Source organism: Lutra lutra, chromosome 14 (assembly GCF_902655055.1).
Source record: "Lutra lutra chromosome 14, mLutLut1.2, whole genome shotgun sequence".
NCBI lineage: Eukaryota > Metazoa > Chordata > Mammalia > Carnivora > Mustelidae > Lutra > Lutra lutra.
Window position 1 is genome coordinate 48,873,818 of NC_062291.1, and position 19,118 is coordinate 48,892,935.

The following is a 19,118-nucleotide window of genomic DNA, read 5'->3' on the forward strand; positions in this document are numbered from 1 at the left end:
TAAAAATAAAAGTCTCTCTATATAAAAAAAAAAATTGTAGTCACTATGGTAAAGAACTTGGTCAATGACAAGTGGATATCATCAGGTGCCAAATTCCATTAACCTCTCAATCTCTACACAAATAAAGAGATGCAGACATTGGCCATGGTCCCTTTTTTTCCTGCCAACACTGACACCAGGAGTTTGGATCATCTACCAAAATTTCTTATTAGTAGGATTTGACCTCCAATAGCATTTTCTGACAGCTGACTATAAACTAGAGCTTCAACAGTATAGCTAAGGATTATTTTAGAAATATGAATAAATGCTTCACAATTAAACTCCACTCTCAATGCAGCAACAGCTTTCATTTTTAACCTCCAAAAGACATTATTATATGTTTGATGAGAGTTTATTATAAATAAATGATTCTAAACAGAGCCCTTGATTAAGCCTAAACCTAATCATTTTCCATAACTCTAGTTTTATTTGATTTTATGTGCTTGCACACAGACACACTTAAAAGAACATATGTTTATATTTATATATAAAATATGGATGATATGGGAGTTTCTGAGAAATGATTTGTTAATGGAAATTTATTAACTATAACCTTTGAATACAAGAGAAACTTCAATATGTAAAAATCAGCGTAAGTTCCCAGTTCCTAAACTTTGGTTATATGAATATGCCTCAAGCACCATAGAACAAACAATAATTTTAATTTGAAAAGAAAAAAATACTCAAGAAAAGAAAAATCCTGCAACTCTCTGGTATCTTTTCTTTTTTTTAAAACACCATTTGGGAAACTCTTTTATTGTACATTTCCTTCCATCTTAGTCAGTTTCCAAAAACGGTATTAATAAAAATTGATCAGGGAAGAAAGGACTGACAAACCACTGTAGATCAAGGTGATGTCGCAAAAGAACTATAACTGGATATTATTCTGTCTGAATTACAAAATTGTTTTAACCTAGGGGATGTGTATTATGTAACATGTATGAAAAAAATCCTCAACTCTTCATTTTCAAAATTCAAAAACTCAAACACAATCGTAACAAGGGTTGGGGGTGAAAGGCTTACAGGGAAATCTTTAGCAAACCCAGTTAAAAACTTCTTGGTTTTCAACTTCTTCCCTGGCATCTGCTAGCTGCAGAGGCAATGTGCATAATATACAGGCATCAAAAAAGAGACCTGACAGGCTGAGCATAACCCTTCATGGGATTTCACAGAAAATCTGAGGGGCAAGGAAAGAAAAACTGAAGGATGAAGACTGAAATAGAAAAAAAAGGCAAACAAAATATATTTAAGCCTGTGTATGTGAGGATGGAGGGGGCTTACATATACAAACTGACAAGTGCCGGTGTGTGGAAGGGATTGCATCCTTGCCCACAAACTGGATTATATACACATTTATATTAAGTTAAGTCAATTTGTATATTACACCTGACAAGTCCAACAGGACGCTTCTGGTGAGAGGTGGAAGGAGGTTCTATTTACTCAGCTCCTCAGGCCCCGGTCCTTTGTCCTGGCTGGTTGGTGGTCTCTGCACAGGACTCAACAGCATGGTATATGAATGGATAAAGTTTGATGTCTGGTCCGGGGGTGGAACAGTTTCTGCATTCTTCATTGTAATACCGGAGCAACAGCTTAAATACTTCTCCTGGAGAGTAAAGGCCAGACCAATATCCACATTAAGGTATACAGATGTATAAAATTACTAAAGAACACTCCACATGTTAACATGTGCTCACTTTTGGCTTTTGAAAATAAAGCATGAATGTCATATTCCTGGAAGGCTTTTCTGACATAAAGTTAAAAAAATTTTTTTAAGTATCGTAAAGAAACTACTTATTAGTTCATGACAACAACGGGCTATACATGGTACATCAGCCATCTATCATTTTAGGAGTCTGTGGCAACTTTATTTCTACATTCAGCTCCCAGGATACCAAGGCCTTTCACATCCAGCTGAAATACAACAAATGAATATGCTGTTATGTCTGATAAATATGACTCAGAGTGAGGCCTCTTAGACTTGAACTTATCCTCCTATGCCATCCCTCTTTTAGTTTTCTATATGCATAAATGTAAAAATGTATATTAAACTCCAGCTTCTTGGCCTGACTTTAATAAGCTGACATACCCATTCAAGATAGCAGATAAAACTTTGTCAGAAAAAAGATTCTGCAGATGTTGCCCAACTAAGACTCTGTCCACCCTTCTCAAAGTCATGCTTTCATTTCTTATCCACCATAATCCATCCAGTTTCAGCAAGTGTTTGATTGTCCACCAAGATGGTGGACAGTCTTACCTAGATACCAAGTGTCAAGTCTATTTCCTACTTACCAACAGTTAGTTTCCTTTCAGTAAGGAAAGTGTGCATGCTGTAAATGTCTCTCATCAATTCTGAGTCCCCAAAGGTGAAATAAACCACATCACGCTCAGCTACAGCAGCTGCCAGTATCTGTATTAAGGCTGTAGCAAAGAGAAAAAAAACACACAGCTATATTATGACACTTCCCATTAAGACACCTTCAGTTCTTTCAACCAGCTAAATTACAGCTGGTGTGCCACAGCTTTATTCTGGATTACAGATTTATAAACCAAATATAAGTGTTATTAGAAATGGCAAATACAGATGGGTATAAATCATCTAATTGTGTGACTTTTCAGACATGCTCTGAGAATATCATTAAGCCACAGAATTCCACACAAGCACCTTTCTGGGAAAATAAAGGAAGATGCATCCGAGGCAGCACAGTCAAGGCACTAAGGAGCTATTTTCTTTCACTTATATCAATTTGGAACTAAACTTCTTTGCTTGCTTGATTTGATTATTTTGTTTTATTACATAGTCACCAGTCTTTTGTATCATAGGAGTCTCTATGATTTTTCATGAATAATGCACTTGGGAGGTTCTAATGCTCTCATTAACCCTACAGCAAGCATTCTCAAAATGACTTAGAGCGTACACCTGCATCCTTCCTGTACTCCCACCTCCACCCAATCACTGCAGCATGGAGTCATTGTTACTGAAAACATTGAATAGTAAATCTGGTATGCTGGAATGAGAAAATCATTGTGAACCACTGTCCCCAGAAATCAAAGTTACAAATCATGGAGCCTGAAGTATGTTTCCAAAAATTAAGTTCCTTCATACTCTTAATCTAAATGGACATTATTTCATTTTTCATTTTTAAAAAATTTTTGAAGACTTTATTATTTTAATTCCAGTGTATTTAATATACAGTGCACAATATAGTGATTCATCAGTTCCATATATTACTCAATGTTCATCAAGATAAGTGGACTCTCAATCCCTTTCATCTGTTTTACCCCCCCCATTCACCTGCCCTATGCTAACCATCTGTTCTCTATAGTTAAGAGTCTCTTTTTTTCCCCTTTGTTCATTTGTTTTGTTTCTTAAATTCCACATGAGTGAAATGATATAGTGTCTTTCTTGACTAGCTTATTTTGCTTAGCATTACACTCTCTAGCTCTTTTCATGTTGTTGCAAATGGCAAGATTTCATTCTTTTTTATGGCTGAGTAATATTATACATACATACACACGTATGTGGAATATATATACCACATCTTCAGCCATTCATCTTTCGATGGACATTTGGGCTGTTTCCATAGTTTGGCTATTATAAATAACACTGCAATAAGCATAGGGGTACATATATCCCTTTGAATTAGTGTTTTCATAGTATGATTATTGGATCGTAAGGTAGTTCTATTTTTAATTTTTTGAGGAACCTCCATATTATTTTCTACAGTGGCTGCACCACTTTTCATTCCCACCAAAGTGCCAAGAGTGTTTCTTTTATTTCACACTCTTGCCAACACTTGTTTCTTGAGTTTTTGACTTTAGCCATTCTGATAGGTATAAAATGATATCTTATTATGGTTTTGATTTTCATTTCCCTGATGATGAGGTTTATGTTGAGTATCTTTTTATATGTCTATTGGCCATTTGTATGTCTTCTTTGGAGAAAAGTCAACAAATTTAAGTAACAATAAAACTGAACATAGATATAAACTGAAAAAAACAACAAAGGTATAATATCTTTTACTTCATAAAAAGGGAGATGGGAATAAAACTAAAACATTATGGAGAATAACTTCAGTATAGTTCTGAGTTTGAGAGCATGGTTTTTTTTTTTAATTTTATTTTTTAAAGATTTTTATTTATTTATTTGACAGAGATCACAAGTAGGCAGAGAGGCAGGCAGAGAGAGAGAGAGAAGGAAGCAGGCTCCCTCCTGAGCAGAAAGCCCAAGATGCGGGGCTTGATCACACGACCCTGGGATAATGACCTGAGCCAAAGGCAGAGGCTTTAACCCACTGAGCCACCCAGGCACCCCTTATTTTGAGAGCATGTTGATACTCTATATATTCAAAAAATAGAAGTAAGAATGGGAATGGAGAGGAAACTATAATTAAATGCAAACAATAACAAATTAGCCTAATTTTATTTCAAAAGAATAACATAACTACACTGAAGGGAAAAGGAAAAACAAAAAGATGAAAGAAAAAAGAACTAACCCAAGTAACTTATGAGCATAATATATGAGTAATATACTGTCAGTCTTGGGCAAGGAGAAAAGAATTACAAACAAATCCCCAATTCTTTTTACTAGGTTTGCTTACCACAGTAGTTCAGGCAAAACAATTTTGAAACTATTTTTAAATATATTTCAGGATTGAGCAAATGAGTAAAGGTGTTGATACTGTTGGGAGCTGGGGGACACAGAAGAGGGGACACACAAGCCTGAATGGGGGAAGAAAAAAATAACAGGGATGGATTGAAATGGAAGGCACTAGTGTATACTCAGAGACTTGTAAAATACATACATTTGTGTTTGTGTGTGTGTGTGTATTCTTAGCTTTGTCTGCTAATGTGCTTTAAAAGAAGACACCCCAGCAGCAGCGAGCACATGTAGTGCCCAGATCTTGGTTTCTAATACCATTCCCCCTTTAAAGGAGCTAGATTCCTCAGGGAAATGCCTGATTCCACAGTTAGAATAGGATAGGTACAAGATAAGCCCAGGATATTTTGTTATGCCAGAAAGCAGAGAAAGTGCTCAGGATATAGGAGCCAGTTTGAAGGAGAGCCCACTAGTCAACTCTGGACAAGCTCAGCACCAAAATATTAAATACAGTAATAAATTACAAACCACTGAAAAAATATGAATTCTTGATAATGATAATGATTCTTCTCACTGATAACATATAATAGAAAAAAAGAAGGAGGGGCTCTTACTCATAGGAGAAAGTCAAAGACTAAATCAGTAAGGTAGAGGGAGAGATAGCACAGGATAATCCTCTTTTGCAGCCATCATGGTAAAGACTGAATCAGGCAAAAATCACTAAAGGATGCCAAATCTAACGGAAATTTTGTCTTAAAGTATCTTTCCAGATGGCTTATTAGCTACAAGGCAGGGAAAAACTATCTATACAGTGGAGAAATCAGACAACACCTTGATTGCATAATCAAAATTAACACCATCAATGAGGTCAGATAGCCATCAAGTGCCTCTAAATACTATTATCTATGCAGTACTCTAAGAATGTATAACCTCAACCTAATTATGAGGAAACAGCAGACAAACTCAAGGAACACAGTGTTTTTTAAATACATGTCAATGTCATAAAAGATTAAAAAAAAAAAAAAGCTATGGAAATACTCCAAATTCAAAAGGAGGCTAAAAGACGTAACTAAAGGCAATACCTGACCCTGGACCGTGTATTGGAGGGCAAGAAGGCTATAAATGGTTTTGTTACAGTACATGACAAAACTGGAACATAGATGATAGAGTAGATAAAACTATTCTATCAATATACATTTATGAGTTTAATAATTATAAGGTGTTTATATAAGAGAATATTTTATTCTTAGGAAGCACATACTGGAAGTATGTAGGAAAACAGGTGTAATGTATATAACTTGAGCTCAAAGTGTTCAGAAAAATTGTCCATGTGTGTATTTATATATGCATGTCCACACACACACACACACAGTCGTTTCTCCTTTTATAACTTTTTGTATATTTGAAATTATGTTCAAATAAAAAGTTTTTAAAAATTATTTAAGAAAGAAAAATATATTTAAGTTGGACTAGTAAATTTGATATAGTTGACTATCCCCAAATTTGGAAAATCATCTAAGACATAATACATGTGAGATTCTAAAATACCAAAGTATTACCTAATTTCCAAACTAATATTTATTGAATATCTACAACATGTGAGGTACCATGACTAGGCCTCATTAATCTTACAGTGTTGAAAGTAATTAATCTCAAAATAGAGGTAAGTTTTAATTAAAACTGTTCAACCAACTTATGCATATATTAAAGCTTCAGTACACTCTTTTAAAAGGTTCCTAATTAACCTAAACTACATATAAAAAAGGAAAAACAAATTGTCACTTTCCTCTATCAAGAAGTACCATTTCTTACCTTTTAGTTTGAATGAAAATTTGGCTTTAAGTATTTCCTATTAAAAAAAGAGAAACCCAAAGAAAAGTCCTTTCAGTTCTATTTCCTCCTTATATACATAAATACAAGATCACGGGTCATTTGCCACTTATGAAAATGAAGTCTGAATAAAAACATCCAAAATGTATCACCCTATAGAATATATTTTAAAAAAGCTTCACAGGCCATCTTGTTCCTATGGATAGGCTCTTAGAGGTAAGCTTGGACATAGCTACCAAAAAGAGGCTGGATCGTAGTAAGAGAAACCAATTTACATTACATTTTTTATTTCACATCCATTTCTATTTGGGCTGCAACATTAGCATGTGTCAGGCAGGTTGGGACTGGATACAGGAGACCGGAGTTCAGTCCTCAACCATCTGCTAGCTCTCTAGAACCATGACTTTGGCCAAGTCACTTAACTCTCTTGCCTGCATTTTTCCCAGCTATGCTATGAAGCAGTTGGATCAGATGATCCCTAAAGACTCTTTTAGAGCGGAGAATTCCATAATCCCTGCTATAATTTTTTTCCTTGCACTGTTAGGCTATAAATATACAAGTGAAATTTCCAAAAATATAAATAAATCTTCACTATATATATATCAGTAATCACTAACAAAAGATCATTTTAAACAGAACTGTCTTCAGACCTCACTATCTATATCTCCAAGACCTTTGCAAATCTAAAGAATTAAGTCTCAGAATTTAGGTGAATTCTCTTGCATCCCAAGTTAGAGGAGAATAAATCACAAATCTAATAGGGTATATGGACTAAGTCCAAGTATGATATAAAAGCATCAAATTCTAACTTCTAGCACAACTAGGTGCCAAAATAATCACTTAAATTAACCTGCAGGGAGCTTGATTTTAATTTTCTTTTTGGCATCAATGCTAAGCTATGAGGAAAATTCAAATACATATAAATAACACCAAAAAACAATTCATAGTGTCCTCCTGCAACAAATGAACCAAACTAAAAATGAGTAAAATGATGGATACTCATATCACAGGTGTGGTTTGAGGCCATCAGCATATGATTTTAGTAAAAATTGCTAACACGGAGTTCTTACAGCATGCTGAATGGTTCTAGCAGCTTCAAAAGCACAAACTTAAGATTTACAAGAATTAACTCAGTTAATCCTTACAAAAACTAGATACGGGACATATTAGTATCATCTCCATTTTGAAAATAAGGCAAGATGGGTATCAAAAGGTTAAATAATTCATCCAGGGTTACAAATTTGTGTGATACTTATTTTATTCATAATTTAATTTTTAAAATGCTTTATATCATGCATATACTATGCATTTCCCCTGCTTTGGCAGTATTCCAAAAACATATTTCCATGTCAGCAGTTGTATTTCTGCAACAGTTAAAATGTCTGCATAATATTTCATTACATAGATGTACCGCAATATCTTTCTTTCCAAAATCAATATTAGCAAATAATTCCCCACTAAAGAATAAATAACTACTTCAATTTTTAGATGATTATTCAAATTCATGAAGAGGAGGGAGTTGTCAAAAAGTCACTCTAAAGTTTAAGTCTCAATACTTGAGAAAATGAAATACATAATGAAAATCTTTGAATGCTATGCTTGATACTCACCAGGGGAAACAAAACTATAATCTGAGAAAAAGATTTTTTATGCCATAAGGAAAAGAAAGGAAACAAACTCATTTATAAAGCTTCTCAAATTGTCCATCACAAATGACCAAGGCTTATGGCAGACCTGGTTTTTTGGATTGATGATATGAATCTACTCATTAATTTTACTTAAGGGAAAAACAGAAAAAAAGTGTCTGTCATAAGATCAATAAGCCTAGAGCGAAAAACAGGTTTCTCAAACAAACTGAGGATGATAAAGGATTTCATAAAGTCAGAAATTCTTTCTTCTATAGATTTTCAAAACACTGAAAATAATAACATGTAGTTTTTGTTTCTGAATATGAAAAAAGTATGGGTAAGAAAATCTTTAGAATGAAGAAATAGAAAAGATTTTTCTAAACATGCCACAAATATGTGAACACATAAAAATTAACTCCACATGACAACAACCTAGTAGGCTGAAATAAATGAAAAAAACTGAGAAAAATACCTGCAACATGATAATTAACATTTTTTTAATATACAAAGAGTTATTAATAGTCAATGAAAAGTCAAAACTATTCCCAAAGAGCTAAGTGAACAGAAGAGTGAAAAAGCAATTCACAAAGCAAATAAAAATGGGCAGTAGTATATGTATGAAAAATGTTAAACCTCAGAGAAATTTTAAAAGTTGACAAAATCCCATATTGGTAAAGTTTCTTATATAAGGAAGATAGTATAAATTGACACGGCTTTTCAGAAGGACAGTTTGCAACAAGTAATCAAAATATAAAGATATATATGTCCTTTGAGTCATTGATCTCACTTATAGGAATTAATTCTACAAAAATAATGATATGTAACATATATTTATATTTTGCAGTATTGCTTATAATATGAGATAAAATAAACCAACTGTATATAAATGGGAGAACCAGTGAAATAATTTATGGTACACAGAGGTACGTACAACAGAATGCTATGTAGCTATTAAAAATGTTGACAGTACATTTACATTTGTTGGTGTTGAAAGAAATCCATTAGACTGTAGGGTTTTCAAAAAGAAGAGTTTAGAGCATAGACAGTATGGTGTGATGTTATTAATGTCAAATGGTTACACAGATTGTTACATAGGAATGTCTTCTGAAAGGATGGTCACCAAATGCTAACAATGAATTCTGATGATTTTTACATACTTCATAATATTTTTCTGGATTAAAAAAATAGTAAATGTGTCACTTTTACAAAAGTAACACTCATAAATTATGACAGACTTAACTATTTTATTCCCAGCGAAACAGATTTTATCTGTATCTAGGTTGGCTATCAAGTCTAGCTGCTTGTTTTATGTTTGCTTTGTTTTCTTGTTACTTTAATAACTGTAGTGTAACAAAAAATTTCAAAAACCTCTGGAATTTTTAAAGTGATACTGTCTTTGTTATGCTAAGGAAGTGACTCTGGGAGGGCCCTGAGAGAGCTCTAAGTTTGGGATTTTCAGCCATTGACCTCCAGGGAGTGGAAGGAGGGCTGAAATTGAGTTCAATGATGTGGCCAATGATTTAATCAACGATGCCTACATAATGAAGCTCCAGTGAAAACTTTCGGACATCAAAGGTCAGTGGAGCCTCCAGGTTAACAAACACATTAATGTGTGAGGAGGGTGATGTACCCTGACACCACAGAGAGAAGGCATGGAAACTCTGTATTCCCTCCCAGATCTCACTCACCTGTTACCATAAAACTGTAGTAGCACCTTCCTGAGCTCTCTGAGTTATTCCAGTGAATTATCAAACCCAAAGGGGGTTGTAAGAACCTTAGATTAATAGGCAGGTGGTCAGAGGTATAGGTAGCCTGGGGACACCCTGCCCTATACTTGTGGCTAGAGTCTGAAGTAGGGGTGGTTTTATGGAGGACTCTGCCCTTAACCTGTTGGATTTGTACTAACTCCAGGAGGTAATGGCAGGATTATACTGCAGCACACCTAGCTGGTATCAGACCAGTCAGGCTGACACAGAACAGTAACCTTCCTAAGTAATGATATAATACTATTTTCTGTAACTAGCACTTTTTTTTTTTTTAAAGATTTTATTTATTTATTTGAAAGAGAGACAGTGAGAGAGAGCATGAGCGAGGAGAAGGTCAGAGAGAGAAGCAGACTCCCCGTGGAGCTGGGAGCCCGATGCGGGACTTGATCCCGGGACCCCGGGATCATGACCTGAGCCGAAGGCAGTCGTCCAACCAACTGAGCCACCTAGGCGTCCCTGTAACTAGCACTTTTGAGAATTAAGAAAATGTCATAATTTGCTAAACGGCCAATAATTTTGTTGATCAGATTTTGTGATATTTTTACCATAAACAATAAAATGCAAGAAATGTTTATCCTTCTTGGGTATCCAAACGGTTCCTCAAATATGTTATTCATGCAGCTCTCCTAAGCTATACTCCCACACATGTGTACCTTTACTCACTACTATACTACATTTGTCTATGCCTCTCCCATATACTGTGAATTTCAAAGCAAGGACTACATCTTACTCACTTTTGTACTCTCAGTCTACCACAACAGATGCCTCTTAAGTTTGGTGAATGCATGAGTCAACAAAATAGTTCTGTCCATCAAAATCACTTCTGCCAAGGAGGGAGCTTAATGGGTGCTTTGGTTTGAAACTTCATAGTCATTTTGGACTCTTCCGTATCTCTATTCAACTAAATACTGTGTCTGATAGATCAAAGAGATAGATAAGTGACTTCTGCAGGAAAATAGTAAATAAAAATAAGAATTCCTTTAAACATGATAAGGAAAAAAAGAGGATCATGTCAAATATTGTTTTTCTCTTCTCTTTGATCTTTGTGGTCTCTTATTACAATAGAACCTTAGAAATCCCAGTTTGAAGGACTAACTTTTCTCCCTAGTCACAATGCTATTAGCCTTCTTAAAACAACTTATTTACTCACCTTTTAATCTAGCGTCACCACCAAAGGCACCGCAGCCCCAGTTTCCCGTGGCCACTGCAGAAAGATTCTCTGAAGAAACTCCAGGACGGAGAAATCCACAGTAAGCCTGCAGGATGAAAGAAACATCACATGTGAGTGATTAGACACTAACAGTATTTCTGGAAGATGTACTAGGATCAGTAGCTATTATCAAGTTTATGTTCCATTCCCTTTCTCTCTCCCTTCTCTCCCTCCTTTCTTTCTCTCTTTTGGGGCCAAGGTAGAGGGAAAAGCATAAAATCCTGGGATTATACAAGAAGAGAGTAAGAAATGATCAATTCTAGTATTTATTTCTTTTGATGCTAGACAAATCAAAGCCTTTAAACTAATACAGGTCTCAGTTTCTTTATCTTAATCAAACAAATATAAATGGATATATCAGGGATATTCAAGAACTGATGGGATCCAAATTACAAACTACCAGGAACTAAAGGGAGGAAAGGCACTTAACACATTTCTTTATTTGAAGGCTTCTGATCACCCCCTTTTTTCCATTATGCTTCTTCAGTGCTCACTTTGAATTATTGGGACTAGATTAGTAACTGTGATTAGCTTTTAAATGTGCTTCCTGCCACTGAAATGCTTGATAATGAGCAAACAACTGTATATATAAAAGCGATTCCTACATCTGGTTATACAATAACCTTTAAGATCCCCTCCAGCTCTAAGATTCTCTTGTTTCATAGCTCTGTTTTAAGCCAGAATATTTTAAAATTTGCTAGTCACCTGAGAAAAGTAAAATATATCCTAAGGATGCTGGCTAAGTATTAATTAGAGGAACAGCTAATTTTTTATATGAGAAGACTGCAGTTTAAGGTCCCAGAGTTTCTGTTTTCCATTCTGTACTGTTAGCCCGGTTGGTTTTTCTGCCTCCTAAGGGTTCTTAGTTCTCTGAAACTATCAGACTATATTAAAAAGTTTAATATAACAGCAAAGCAAATCTCCCCTGGGTTCTCTTGAGTACCAAACAAAGCCTAAAATACAGCTTATGTATATAGTAAATAAAATAAAAAGAATGAAGTGTGACAAATGTTCCCAGAGAAAAACCAAGGATAAAGAAAGATGCTTCCATGAAACCCACACATAGAATATAGTAAATTGCTTTCTGAAGCTTCCACAAAGGTATAAAAATTTATTTTACACACTGTCTGGATAGATTAACAAGGCTATTCCTTCCACCCCCTCCTGGGCTGTAAATCCTGACAGATATTAATTATAAGTTGGTACGAGACCATTATTCAACGCTGTGATACAGAGCTTACAGTAGAACTCACAAATTACCTGTGTAATCAGATGCATGGAGCTTCTGAAAGTCTCTTTCAGATCAAAAATATCAAAGAGCTCAATTTTTTTTCATCAGGTTCTTAAAAAATATAGAGTTTCTGTCTTTATGCCAACAAGGGAGAGAACAAACTCTGTCAGAATAGACATAACTTTGCCACTTGGTTTGTTATCAAATTTTCCTTAACAGGCCTACACGAAGAAGATGATATCTTAGCCTCCTGTTGGGGCTGCCTCTCTTTTATACTGTCAGAATGGCTTTAGTCTCTTCCTACTGCCATCTCTGTATCTGGGCTGACATCTTTAATGAGCAAACATAGCTTGGTGAAACTAGAGCCTAACAGAGAACTTGAAATATTTATATTATTAGGAGAAAAATCCAATCTAAAGGACTAATCAACTGTACTAAAACAAACAAACAAAAAAACAAACCACACAAAAAAACCCCTCCACAACTACCTTGAAAAATGGCCATAACAAAAACAAACTATAAAACTGACATTAATTGCATTTGGTGTTTTGATCAAAACGAATCCAAACTTTAAAAAGTTAACCAGAAATTAAATGATATACAACAACTATAAAGTAACTGGGTATAAAGAATAACTGTTTATAATCATTAAATACAAATTTTATTCTGTTTAAACCAAGCATTTCTAAGGTCAGAAATAAGAGACAGGCAGCAAGCTCCTCTGAGTCCTCTTTAGAGAGACAACCTATGTTTCTCCCTCCTACAGTAAGGAGAGGGATCCCTCAAATGCTGGAGACCAGAACACGGTCACTAATCAGGAATTATTTCCTTTTACAACAGCAATGGGACCCTTTATTAAAAAATAAAGTTCAGATATGGATAGAGACCTCAAAAGGGTTACCAAGTTCTTACTTCATGGGAAAAGGTACTAGGAGTTCTCAAGAGCTCCATGCTGGCAACAAATAACATTTTTCCCCCACACTCACAGCCAGAGCACCTGAGGAGATTAATCAGAGCATTAAGAAGAAAAAGCCAGCTCAAACTAGTATCGTCACATCCTGACCTGACATTCTCCAGAGTTATTATTATTTTTTTACTAATAAACAACTTTAAAGGGAAAAGGGGAATCATTCAGATCTTGGACAGTAAGAAGAGGATACCAATGAACAGTTATCTCTCAGAATGAATTTTGATGGGAAGGGAAGAAGAAAGGGAAGATAAAGGTATTTTTGGAGTCCTGAAGGTACAAAGGGGAGCTTTGAAAAGCAAGAGACAGGAAGAAAACACTGGTATCTAGAGTTACAAACTAGAGCCTAGCTGGGAAATAATGAGATAAAGACAGAAATGTAGGACAGAAGCAAAGAAAGTGAAAAATAAAACAAAGAAAAAAAAAAACAGTTGTAAAAACCTACAGGCCCAGAAGAGGACCCAGGAAATACTCAGGACCCAGGTACTCCCGGAAATATTGGTCACAAACACCGAGGCACACACACACATGAACACATGCACACTGAAGTAAGAACTTAGGCTTCAACACCAAGGTTAGCAGGCCCAATAGATATAATTAAACTATCTTTCATTATAATATAAACAGTTTATACTGTTTGCTAGATTAATAATTTAACAATTATTGTTCCTAAAGAGTTGTTTACTTGAAGACAACCTACCACCACTTGTCTAACTTAAACATAGGTGGTACCAATACTGATTTTCTGAGATCTTAGAATACTATGATTTCTTAAAAACAAACATAACATTAAAAAAAAATCCTTAATAATCTTTTGGAAAAGGGGCACCTGTGTGCCTCAGTCAGTTGACTGGCTGGCTTTTGATGTCAGCTCAGGTCATGATCTCGGGGTCCTGAGATTGAGGTTCTGCACTCAGCACGGCATCTGCTTGAGGATTTTTTAAAAAAAAGAATCTTTTGGAAGAGAATAAAGTAATATTAATCAAGAGTCTTAAAATATCCTTAGAGGGGCACCTGGCTGGCTCAGTTGATAGAGCCTGTGACTCTTGATCTCAGGGTTGTGACTTCAAGCCCCACGCTGGGTGTGGAGCCTACTTAAAAAAAAATATTATCGGGGCACCTGGGTGGCTCAGTGGGTTAAGCCTCTGCCTTCGAATCAGGTCATGACCTTAGGGTCCTGGGATCAAGCCCCACACTGGGCTCTCTTCTCAGCAGGGGGCCTGCTTCTCCCTCCCTCTCTCTGTCTGCCTCTCTGTCTACTTGTGATCTAATAAATAAATAAAATCTTAAAAAAAATATCTTGGATATTTCAAAAAAAAAAATTATCCTTAGATTAAATAATAACAATTTTGCAAATTTCTTTTGTTATTTGATTAAATAACAAAGAGGTTTATTACTACATTATGGATAATGAGAGAAACTTAGAAACACCTAATTGTTCAAAAATAGTAGTTTAATCATCCTACCATCAATCCTACCAGTTTTATGGACATTAAACATATTATGAAGATATTAGGAAATATGAAAAATATTTACAATATATTGATAAACAGGTAAAATACAAAGTTATAGATAACTTTTAAACACATTTTTATGAAACTAAATATTCATGTGGAACGACCTATAACAGTGAAAACAACTTTTTGAAAGGTAGAATCATGGGTGACTTTTTTCTCTTTAAAATAACTGCAACAGGGGCGCCTGGGTGGCTCAGTGGGTTAAGCCGCTGCCTTCGGCTCAGGTCATGATCTCGGAGTCCTGGGATCGAGCCCCGCATCGGGCTCTCTGCTCAGCAGGGAGCCTGCTTCCTCCTCTCTCTCTGCCTGCCTCTCTGCCTGCTTGTGATCTCTCTGTCAAATAAATAAATAAAATCTTAAAAAAAAAATAAAATAAAATAAATAAAATAACTGCAACATTAGTAAACTGATTTTGCTTTTGTTTAAAATGAAAGAATTATGCAGACCTTAGTTTCCTTGTGTGTGAAATCAAAGATTGGATTAGGTATACCTATTGTTATTCTGATTCTACATATTCAGAGACTGAAGGCAAAATTCACTAAAAATGACACATTTTGGGCTAATATTCCTGAAAAGTAGTGACACATAGTTGACCCTTGATCACAATGGGTTTGAACTGCATGGTCCACTTAAATGCAGGGGTTTTTCTGGATAAATACAGTATAGTAAATGTATTTTCTCTTATGATTTTCTTAACATTTATTTAGCTTAAGAATATAGTATATATAATACATAAAACATACAAACTATGTGTTAATCAACTGTTTATGTTGTCAGTAACGCTTCCAGTCAATAGTGGGCTATTAATAGTTAAGTTCTGGGGGAGTTCAAAGTTACACGTAGATTTCTGACCATGCAGACAATTGGCATCCCTGATCTCCAAGTTGTTCAAGAGTCAACTGTACTTTAAGAAAATATAAATGATCAGATGTTGAATTCCTCCTCCATTTTAACACTCTCACAACTGAGCTATATCAGCTACTCTATGTGTTAAACTTCTTAGAAAAGAAATACCAGCAGCTATTATTGAATCAAACTCTGGTTTAATAACAACCTCTTTCCAAATTTGTTAATGGGTAATACCAAAAACATCAAGAAATCAATTTAACAAGGGTAAATGGTGATTTCATGTTGAGATGGTCAGTTTGCTTAATCAATTTCTGATCCAGAAGCCTCTATGAAATATATTCATTACTTAATCTTACTTGAATGAGTCTAACATGGTTAAATACAACTTTTCACAGATGATTTCTTTCTTCCCTTGCTGAGCTATTTGCCACTTTTGCAAGCTGGAGTCATAAATCTTCCCAACTGCAAAGATAATTCTCCTCTAGAATGTCACCCAGCTGATCTCTCACAGGATTAAACATTGCTTCACAATACCAGTTAGATAAAAGGTGACCAATTCTTCCTTTTAAAAACCAACTCTGTTTGCAGGTCACGATGTGGGTCTAATAGGACAGGTGAAACCTGGACAGAGCAGACTGTTTCCAGAGAGAATAAAACACTTTGTGGGATTGCCCTTTCAATTATTATCTGATGACTAATACCTAAAAGTAGCAAACAAGCCCCTAGAGTTCAGAGATCCACAATGAATTCTGATGGTGAAAACTGGTCTTATGCTCTCTTACTTCCTAGAAAAAATGAGTTTTTCTATTCCTATTCACTTTCTCTCTGGCATGAAAAAAGTAGAATTTGTAAGTCATCTCTAAAAGCATTTTAATATAGACTTCTGCTTTAAATCCAAGTTTACAAAACAGTGAGATAGAAATATTTAACTTAAATTCTCTCCAAGTTGTGCTGTCAGTTTATGTAATACTCCCTGTTGCTGTACTAAAATTCATACTCTATTTAAATAGGTAAATGTAACCAATAAATGATGGAATGCTTTTATTTAGACCCAAAGTTATTTGGATTTGGATTAGTTCTCTAAGTTGTTGATGACATTTAACAAAATCATTTATTGCCTTTTGCTTTTTCAAAGAAAGAATTAGGAAACTAATTCTCAGCTATAAAAGCAAATGTTTTGGAATTTGGCCATGAATGAAAGAACATACATTTGTCAAGTGGCTTCTCATGGTGCCAGGCCCTGAGCTAGGTGCTTTCTCAATATTAGCCCATATGCTGATGGGCTACTCTACACCTATGGTATTTCCTTGTCTTATAGGAATTTAATAAATAGGCTGGGGGGGGGGGAGTCCTCAAATTTCCTTAAAAAAGTGTATCAAACAAAATAGGATATTAAGAAAAGCAATCAACTGGAGACCTGCTCACAGTATAGGACTATGATTAAAAGAAAAGAGGTAACCAAAGCATATATGCTTATAGGAGATTGTTAACAAAATGCAGGGAATATTCTTAATGATTTAAGACTGAAACAGGTTAAAAAGTCTGGAAAGACAGACCGAGTTACAGTAATCTCTATCTGGGAGAAGTTACATTTTTTAAAAAGTGACTTGAAGCAAGGGGAACCTGAATTCAAGTCCTGAATTCATCACTGCCCATATGTGTGACGTGGGGCAAGCTATTCAACTTCTTAAGGCTTGGTCCATGATCTCTAAAGTGGAGACAAGAAGACTATCTACATCTCCCTGAGTGGTGAAGTGCCAAGTAGAGTGCCTCTAACTATCATAAGCATTTACATCATAAGCATATCATTTAATGTTAGCTATTACTTTTTTTTTTTAAGATTTTATTTATTTATTTGACAGACAGAGATCACAAGTAGGCGGAGAGAGAGAGAGAGAGAGAGAGGAGGAGGCAGGCTTCCCACTGAGCAGAGAGCCCGATGTGGGGCTCGATCCCAGGACCCTGGGATCATGACCTGAGCCAAAGGCAGAGGCTTTAACCCACCTAGCCACCCAGGCGCCCCTAGCTATTACTTTTATTGTTGTTACTTACATAATTTAAGAAAACTTCAACCTGCATTTGACAGAAAAGAATCTCTTATAAACTATAAGTTAAATTTAATGCATATTAATATAAATGATGGCAGCTTGAAACAGAAAAGTACATAACTATCAATCCATCTGCTTCATATGGTTTCATCTATTCCATACCTGAATCAACACTGGACTTACTGGGCTTTATCTAGCACTTAAAGAACATTTGGGAAATATCTATAAATCTGTAACATTTTAAGTGATTTAAGATAACATATACCTAAAAAGTTTACTTTAAAAAACTGTGTTAGTAGTATCTAAAAAGTTTCATTAATCACCGACTAACACATTTAACAAATATTTTTGAGAAAATTTCAGAAGCAAGGCAGGGTGCTTATCACTGACTGGCTTGAATAAAATAAAACTTTGTTGTTATTTAAAGACTTACTCTTTGTGTACAAGGTAGGTTTCCTAAGGACTCTACATTCTACAAATAAATGTCTTCCAATGCTTACAACTAACCTATTCCCATAAACCAAGGTTTCACATCTTTAAACTTTCTGGTGGCTTTGAGGATAGGTAAACTGAGGTTAGGGCTATATCAGTAAATGAAGACGTCAATAGGCCATGGGCAGTTTAAAAATTAAAGATTTATTTATGCCCAAGAATGTAATTTAAAAAGATCGTTATTTGCAGATAATTTCTAAAACTGAATGATCTAGCTCCTACAGAAAAGTATTTATGGGAATATAAATTTTATCCATAAGAAAAAGAACCTTTAAATTTGTGTTACTGAATGAGTATGATTAAACACATTCCCTTTTCATACATTTCTCTCCAAACTACCTACTGCCTACCTAAATATCGTCTAGTATCAAACCATGACCATGTGACAAATTCATATAATAGGTGTTTAATAAAGAAGAAACATCAGGTAAAAATCTAAAGATAAATCTCATTCTAGTTGGTATGCTATATAATAAAAACATGTACTTGGAAATAATTTCTTTAAGGTAAGAGTTTGAACAGTGAAAGGCTTACATTTAAAATGTATCTAATAATAAAAGATATTCTCTGTCACAGAATCTCTAATTTTCAGAGTCAGGTAAAAGAGACAAATAATACCTGTTGATATGCCACAGAACAGCCTTTCTGCATAGCTTTTCTGTGGAATTACTTAAAAATATATAAGTGATATCTCTCAAGTTCAACTTTGGAAAATAGTGCATTTACTCTTCAAAATTTTTAGGAGCTCTCTTTGAGAACTCTAAACATTAAAATAATTAAAATAAACTAATAGATATGTATAAGAAAACACAATCAACCATTAGATTCTCAAGTAGATCAGAATATAAGATTATATATATAATTATACCCAAAATATATACCAAGTTCTGAAAGAAGTAAAAGCCTCTTTGGATTATTTGGTTGTTCATTTTACTAACTATACG

General features: G+C 34.9%; 1 protein-coding gene across 4 annotated transcripts in view; it reads right to left on the minus strand.

Moving 5' to 3' along the window:
* Positions 1–560: 560 nt before the first annotated feature.
* The window catches only part of PARG (poly(ADP-ribose) glycohydrolase), a 119,091-nt gene continuing 100,533 nt past the window's right edge, over positions 561–19,118 (minus strand). For all 4 annotated transcript variants that reach the window (XM_047703334.1, XM_047703335.1, XM_047703332.1 and 1 more), the window contains exons 16-18: positions 11,011–11,116; positions 2,329–2,457; positions 561–1,642 (exon numbers count right to left, since the gene is read on the minus strand). In XM_047703334.1, coding sequence (XP_047559290.1) covers positions 1,488–1,642; positions 2,329–2,457; positions 11,011–11,116 — 390 coding nt within the window. In that variant the 3' untranslated portion in view covers positions 561–1,487. The remainder of the gene's footprint in view (positions 1,643–2,328; positions 2,458–11,010; positions 11,117–19,118) is intronic.